At 34.9% G+C, this 8,174-nt stretch overlaps 1 protein-coding gene across 1 annotated transcript; it reads right to left on the bottom strand.

Moving 5' to 3' along the window:
• Window positions 1-133: 133 nt before the first annotated feature.
• Window positions 134-5,572, bottom strand: LOC128204392 (uncharacterized). Its single transcript, XM_052905808.1, has 5 exons — window positions 5,487-5,572; window positions 5,139-5,221; window positions 3,017-3,143; window positions 1,765-1,949; window positions 134-841 (listed from the first exon to the last, which is right to left on the bottom strand). The coding sequence occupies exons 2-5, from the start codon at window positions 5,194-5,196 to the stop codon at window positions 609-611; spliced, it is 603 nt and encodes a 200-aa protein (XP_052761768.1). The 5' UTR covers window positions 5,197-5,221; window positions 5,487-5,572; the 3' UTR covers window positions 134-608.
• Between the last annotated feature and the right edge of the window lie 2,602 nt (window positions 5,573-8,174).

The raw sequence follows: 8,174 nt of genomic DNA on the forward strand, positions 1-8,174 counted from the left end.
TGTGAAAAGACAACATGTTTTTGTTGTTCTGTTTATTAATAGAGAAATATAAATGATTTGATTATTGCTTAGAAAACCAATGCACACTTCAAAGATGAGGTAACGTAAAAAAAAAGACATAAAAAGCAAAAAAAATGCCATAAGTAATCTTGCAAACATAGGGTGTATGATTTCTTCTGTTATTATCAATGCATGCGCTCAATAAAACTGGAGCAAAGAGCAAGTCATTTTAAAGAAAAAAGCGGATGTGGTTCAGGCACTACCTTAATCACGTAACATTGGTTTACATGACAACAGATTTCAATACAAGTCTTTAAGAATTCGACTGGAAGCTAAACGGACTTGTTGGTTGTAAATATATAATGTTGACAAATGTTTTTCAGTGTAAAAGAAATTTAAAAATATATATTCTATTCGAAAAATATCTGGAAACATTTAAAGACATGGCAATATTGGTAGGTTTGCGCTAAAAGCCCTTTAAGGCAATGAAAAAATACATACAGAGCAGACTTCCTTTTGCGAAGTATATAACTTTATAGTCAAGATTGGACGGATAATCAGTAGTTTGATTTCACAGTTCACTCTTGAATGTATTTTGATATAACACGCTATCCTTCTCCCGTGCCATAACCACCATATGATCGTGGAGGATATGCTGGGTTAGTTGGTGCCGTTGGTCCCCCATGCGCGTTACCGGAACTCATATCATTTGGATTGTTCATGGACGGTGGGGCGTATGCGGGCTGGGTGCCTGCGGTGTAAGGCGGGGGTGCGACGCTACCCGGTGTGGAGTAGATGTTTTGTGGAGGATACGCCGCATATTGGTAGGCCGGCGGCGCCGCTGTAAATAAGTTTTAAACCATCTTTGTTAGGATTTTGAACTTTTTGACCAGTATTACTTTAAATTTATTTATTGTGAAACAAACTTTTACAATACTATATTAATCCCTTTCGTTGGTACGATTTTATGTAAGAGTTGGTCTTGTGTTGTTGGGGAATCCGGGGGAACCCCACTTGTCCGGCTTGTTGAAAACAAACCAATATGTGTACAATTGCATAAAAAGTAGTCCTTTTATTTTATTTATTCAGTAATCAGCATACGCTAGAATCACAAAATCATCAAATAAACTCGGGCATTTTGTAAACTTATACTCGTAAATGCGTCGTCTGCCAACGACAGCGACTAATGAAGGAAATGCCCATATATTTTGTCGATTTAAAGCTGCATTCTCACAGATGGACAGCTTTTACTCTTCATTTATCATTTATTATTCATATATATTTATTTTTATTTTCAGCAGTCTTATATCACTGGGTTGCAGACATTTACGAAAAAATTGGCTCATTCCAAAACCAAAAAAATATGTCAAAACGGTCAATCCTTGAGAGTGCAGCATTAAACCAAAATCATATACCATCAGGCCCCACCCCAATTTCTCGAAATATCGTAAGTCCCTGTTATAACTGCAGCATTAGGCATGGCTTACTATTTTTGTTTTGGTATAATTTGAGTAATATATACATTCTTATTTTGGACATTTAAGGGATATTATCTTATGATTATCACGATGAAATAATTTTGATTTAGTAAAATCTCGAAAAAAAATCACGAGGCAAATTACATATTAACTTTGACTTTGCCGAAGAAATTTGGCTTAATTAAAAAAAAAGTAAACTTCTTAATGTTGTTGCATTCAAGAGCTTTCGAGAAATTTAGGCTGGTTCGGCACTAGTATCTTCGTATGGCTCTTTTGTTCTACTCACACGCATAGACGAATGTATTGTTCTGTGGGTAGGGGGTGCCATGGGCACCACCAGTTCCGGCCGGATGGACGACAGAGCCGAGGCGACCCCGCTTCTTCATCTGCTGACAGCAAATCACCAGAAATATCACCACTGCGATAAACCCCACACAGGCGAACCCGATCCCGAGGATGACCCCAACAGACCTGTCAACAGAAATCTGGGCTAGTTTCAATAAAAGACTTAAAGGCCACCTTATCACCAAGCGTATCACCAAATATCATAAGAGCATACATTTCAATTAAATAGTTAGTGAATGTCACAAAAAGAATTGTTTTTCTTTTACAAACTTCGCCAAATCTGATACCAATTAAGCTACATGTATTAGTTTCAAAATGCAGTCGAACCCCGTTGGCTCGAAGTCCAAGGGACCGGCGAAAATACCTTTAGCCTCGGCAAATTCGAGCCAAGCGGGAATGTTTACCTTCAAAATAAAGAAATCGTTCCTTTACATGGCCAACTAAGAATTCGAGCGTAGCAAGTTCGAGCCAACGGGTTTTGACTGTAGATATAATTATAACTTTTCAGAGCGATCGAACCATTGGTAAGATACCCCTTTAGTCGTAACTGAAATATATTTATACAATATGTTTCTTTCTTTATTTTCTAGACTTTTTGTTAATTTTTGATACTGACTTAAGTTCAATTCATTCAATTATGTAGACAAAGTAAACAAATGCAACAATAAATTCAAGAACAAAATCAATTTTCGAATAAAATCGTGACGAAATCAATTTTGAAACGTCACCAATTCGATGAGTAAATATTTTGTTATTGTTTTCGCACAGACTCAGTTATACATTATATGTGAGCCTAACCTCATCAGCATGGATTTCATATTTGTTTTAACATGTTTAAAAGTCGCCGAGTAAATTAAATAAATTTACTCGGGCCATATAATAAAAGGCGTATGACAACACAACGTAAAACCAAGAATTCCAATTTAATATAAAGCGAGTTTCACAAATTGAATTGAAATTTATACTTGCGAAATCAATAAACTCATTAAACTGGCCAAGAAATGGTTTAGTTTTGAAATAGATATAGTAGCTACTACTATCAAAGGACGGCTCTCTTATTGTTCCGTTGTATAAATGAACTTAAAGTTACGCGTCCAATTCGATTCCCGTTTGCTGGTTTGCGGTGGATGTTCGGGATGGTCATGGAAGCATTTCGACTATTTCTAATTAAGGACGTTTAATGGTAGACACACCAGGTGAAGCAGCATATCTCGTCATCATCGCCGTAGTCTCGACAACAGCCGCTCTCGCAGTAGATTTGCCGCAAGGTGTAGTAATCCTCGTGCAGGAAGTAACAAAACTGCCCCGCCCGGCACACGTCTGGGGAAATCAATCGTGTTAATTATTAATTTATTATTCTACTTCATTGTTTCTCGATTGTGAAAACAGCTATAACTCTCTCGAGTTATTTCCTGGGTAAATAACAACATATAACATAACATTTATTCAGCATTAAACGTTTACAATACTCATAGCTAACATAAATAATATCCCATTGTCGTAAAAGGCAAAGACATGGTCAAAAGCATTCGGAGCTCCTCGGCCATTTTTTTTCAAAAACAACCTCGGATGTATGCCGGTACATCTCTTGAAGTAGTTCGTAAATTTTTGAATAATATCATTAATTAAATGTAGTGTTTAAGGGTTGTATTTATTGATCTCAGTTTCAATTGATTGCCAGTGAAGTGTTTTATTGCAAACATAATTACGATTCCCAAGAGTTAAGTCATAAATTTTAACTGCTAAATAAGATTACTACGCGATATATCTGCAGCGGACTTAAACGTACCACTTTTTGAGTATGTAAACCGTCCAAATACATCCGAGGTTGTTTTTGAATAAAATGGCCGATGAGTTCCGATGGGTCAAACGAGAGATTTGGCACAATTCCATACATATTTGTATATCACTTTCTTGTTAGGTTCGTGATCGTTGTATAGATGCACAGTATATAAATTTACTAATATTTCGATTTTTTTCTAGAATATTATGATATTTGATTTCCTGGGTAAATACTAGTACCAGCGGTCCTGCTCAAACCCACAACCTATTGGACGGAAGGGTGACTGACAACTTTACCACTACACCGCTAAAAGGTGTAAATGCTTGTACAGTAATATTTACACCTCAACTTCCATTCCTTAAATGAACGTCATTTCGACAATTGCGTTCATCAATCGATGAACGCAACATCTTCGGATATGTTCAGATCGCAATTCATTGCATAACAATATACATGAAAAATATTTATCTTGTTATTGTTTGTATTGTGTCAGAAGGTCCCGTAAAATATAAATCAACATTTTAGAAAGTGTTAGTTTTTTAAATTTTAAATGTGTAGTTGCCATAACTGTTTGAATTTTACGTTTAAAAGTGATTTCAAGTGGTTGATCTTTTCCCGCAATATTGTGACGTCATTTGAAAAAAATGCTCCGGGTCGTTCTATTTACAGAATGGGTAGGAATGGGTTACTGAATTATTTTTTTTAAATATATTGACTTGACTTGGCTTGACTTGAAGAGTTTGTGCGTCCAAGCTGCTAAAAGCAAATTCCGGTATGTGCCCCATCAATTGTGTGTTTTATTACTTGCAAATATCAGGGTTATTGGGCAAGGGATGAAACCTGTTTTGGAGACCTTCGTATAATATATATCATTATACCCAAACAATTTCTTTTTACCATCTCCGACTGATACTGTCAGCTATGGATGTTTTAGTTATCTTGAAAAAAATATGTGTTTTAACATCTGTCAAGCCTTTGGCACAACCCCAGCCCCAAATACTACTACTAATAATAATAATAATGATAATAATATACTACGACGACGACGACGACGACGACGACGACGACTACTACTTCTACTACTACTACTAAAATAATAATAATAATAATAATAATAATAATAATAATAATAATAATAATAATAATAATAATAATAATAATAATAAAATAAAAATAAATAATAAATAAATAAATAAATAAATGAATAAATAAATAAATAAATAAATAAATAAATAAATAAATAAATATGAATGGATGGATGGATGGATGGATGGATGGATGGATGGAGGAACGAACGAACGAACGAACGAACGAACGAACGATAATAATAATAATAATAATAATAATAATAATAATAATAATAATAATAATAATAATAATAATAATAATAAAATAAATGAATAATAATAATAATAATAATAATAATAATAATAATAATAATATAAAATCTTATTTCATTGGTTATGTGGTAAACATTGCATATTCGAATTTCTAGAATACATTCAGATAATAAACACATTATTTGCACTCACCTGTTATCAAAGTCAATAAAACGACCACCAGAGACCAAACCACTCTTTGACAGCTCATATCTGGATGTTTACACGGTGTATCCCTGAAACACAATCGATCACAGAAATAAATGAATAATTGATACATTAAATGGCATCCTTTGTTTAACACATACCAATATGTCGCATTTAAACAGTGAAATGAATTCGTTTATGTCCGTTTAGTCGATTGAAAAACATGTAAATCCCTCACCACAGAGATACCTAGTCAACACTCGAAAATCAGCCTACCTCCTATATACGTTATGATTTTCTCGGTTCTTATTTATTTTGTCAGCAATGACATCATTTATAATGAAATATACGTACAATGATAATTAACTTTCTGAGAAGATTATTAATCCAATTTTCTACAACGAAATCATGGCTGTTACGGGTAAAAAAGCTGGTTAGTATCGTTCATTTCCCGGTAAATCAATAACACCCTTACTAGAGACGGGACAATATTGCTGGATCGATACCCGTTGCTATATATATAACACTTCATTTTAAAGCTATTTATACGGAATGAATTAATGTCACAAGGCCAGCAGAAATAAAAAGATGTTTCTAGAACAAAAATAGATGCAATAGTACATAGATTAAATATTGGCAAACGATTTTGATAATAAGACTTTGTTGAACAGTATAGTTTTGTTTTTACTTTTTGAATAAACAGCATAAAGAAGGTACTCATTTGAGCGAATTTTCTAAACCAATGCTAGGAGTAACATTAATTTTCAATAGCGTTTCAAACGCTTTTTGCAGCATGTAGCATTTCTTTCGCATATTTATAGGTATTTATAATGAAGCTCTAATTCGAACTGTTGATCGTGAAAAATGAATTAATTTAACGATGTCTGCCCCTACAAAACGTGAAGACTACCTATATGTTTTCGAGTCGAGTGGCAATAGAAAAACCTAAAGGTACTTTCAGTGGGTCACTCGGTATTGAAATAACCTAGAGGGGGTTAATACGAGTCTGTTGGAAATGAAACAAACTAGATGTGATTTCATAGGGTCGTTCGGTAAAGAAAACGCGTAGATGTGGTTAGGTAGAGTAGGTCAGAAATGAAAACAATCCAGAGGTGTTTTCAGTGTTTCAGTCGGTAAAAACGACCTAGAGAAGTTTTCAGTGTTTCAGTCGGTAAAAACGACCGAGAGAAGTTTAAGGTGAGTCGGTCGGAAATAAAACAACCTAGAGGAGATATCTACGGGTCGGTCCGAAATTCATCAACCTAGAGGTGTTTATGGTTGGTCGAACGGTAATGAAACAACCTAGTTTTTTTGCAGTGTGTCGGTCGGAAACGGAAATACCTAAACGTGTTTTCAGTGGGTCGGTCGGTATTGAAACAACCAAGAGGTGTTTGATGTGAGTCGGTTGGAAATGAAATAAACTAGAGGTGTTTTCATAGAGTTGTTCGGTTATGAAACAACCTGTATGTGTTTAGGTTGAAAAGATCGGAAATAAAACAAACTAGAGGTGTTTTCAGTGGGTCGGTCGGAAATAACAACCTAGAGATGTTTTCAGTGAGTCGGTCGGTAATAACAACCTAGAGGTGTTTTCAGTGAGTCGTTCGGTAATTACAACTTAGATGTGTTTTCAGTGGGTCGCTCGATAATACCAACATAGAGGTGTTTTCAGTGAGTCGTTCGGTAATTAAAACTTAGAGGTGTTTTCAGTTGGTCGGTCGGAAATGAAACAACCTAGTGGTGTTTTCAGTGGGTTGTTCGGTTATGAATACCTAGAGGTGTTTTCAGTTGGTCGGTCGGAAATGAAACAACATAGAGGTGTTTTCAGTGGGTTGTTCGGTTATGAATACCTAGAGGTGTTTTCATGAAGTCGGTCGGTAATGAAACAACCTAGAGGTGTTTTCAGTGAGTCGGTCGGAAATGAAACAACCTAGAGGTGTTTTCAGTTGGTCGGTCGGAAATGAAACAACCTAGAGGTGTTTTCAGTGGGTTGTTCGGTTATGAATACCTAGAGGTGTTTTCAGTTGGTCGGTCGGAAATGTAACAACATAGAGGTGTTTTCAGTGGGTTGTTCGGTTATGAATACCTAGAGGTGTTTTCATGAAGTCGGTCGGTAATGAAATAACCTAGAGGTGTTTTTTGAGGGTCGGTTGGTAATGACAAAATATATGTGTTTTCAGTAGGTCGTTAGGTAATGAATGATACAACCTAGTGCATCGTATTGCTATAAAGTGCTGTGAATGCTTCAGAGGAATTCAATAGTCGGATGATTGCAAAGAATAGAATTAAATACAATTCAATATTCAATAGTTTTCAAGTAAAATTTCGCTTTGACTGATTACTTAGTTACTTACTTACTGATTACTTTTCAATAGCATTTTAAACTGCGGAAATTTTCCGATAGCTTGGACTAAGGGAATTATCATACCATTACACAAAAAAGGCGATAAGACTGACGTTAAAAATTATAGAGGAATAACTCTGTTAAGCAATTTTTCGAAACTGTTTACATGTGTACTTAACCAGCGAATATCAAAATGGTGTGACGAAAATAATGTTATTTCTGACGCCCAGTTTGGTTTTAGAAGAGGTCGGTCTACAGTTGATGCAGTTTTTATTCTTCACACAATTGTTCAAAAATATGTAAACTTGAACAAACGATTATATTGCTGTTTTATTGATATGAAACGTTGTTTTGATTCCATATATTTGAATGCGTTATGGTTGAAGTTGTATAAATCCAATTTAGATGGTAAAATGTTACGTATTATACGCAGTATGTACCAGTCAGTTAAGTCCTGTGTAAAACACTGTAATAGTTATTCAGATTACTTTGATATCGCAGTAGGCTTAAGACAAGGGGAGATAATGTCCCCAATAATGTTTTCTCTATTCGTTGAAGACTTGGAATTATATTTACAAATAGAAATGATTGCGGGTTAGCTTTGCAGGATATATGTTTAATTTTATTACTATTTGCCGATGATATGGTCGTACTTGGTGAAACCCCAGAAGATTTACAAATGTCACTAAATAGATTACATA

Source organism: Mya arenaria, chromosome 10 (assembly GCF_026914265.1).
Source record: "Mya arenaria isolate MELC-2E11 chromosome 10, ASM2691426v1".
In the NCBI taxonomy this organism is placed as follows: Eukaryota; Metazoa; Mollusca; class Bivalvia; order Myida; family Myidae; genus Mya; species Mya arenaria.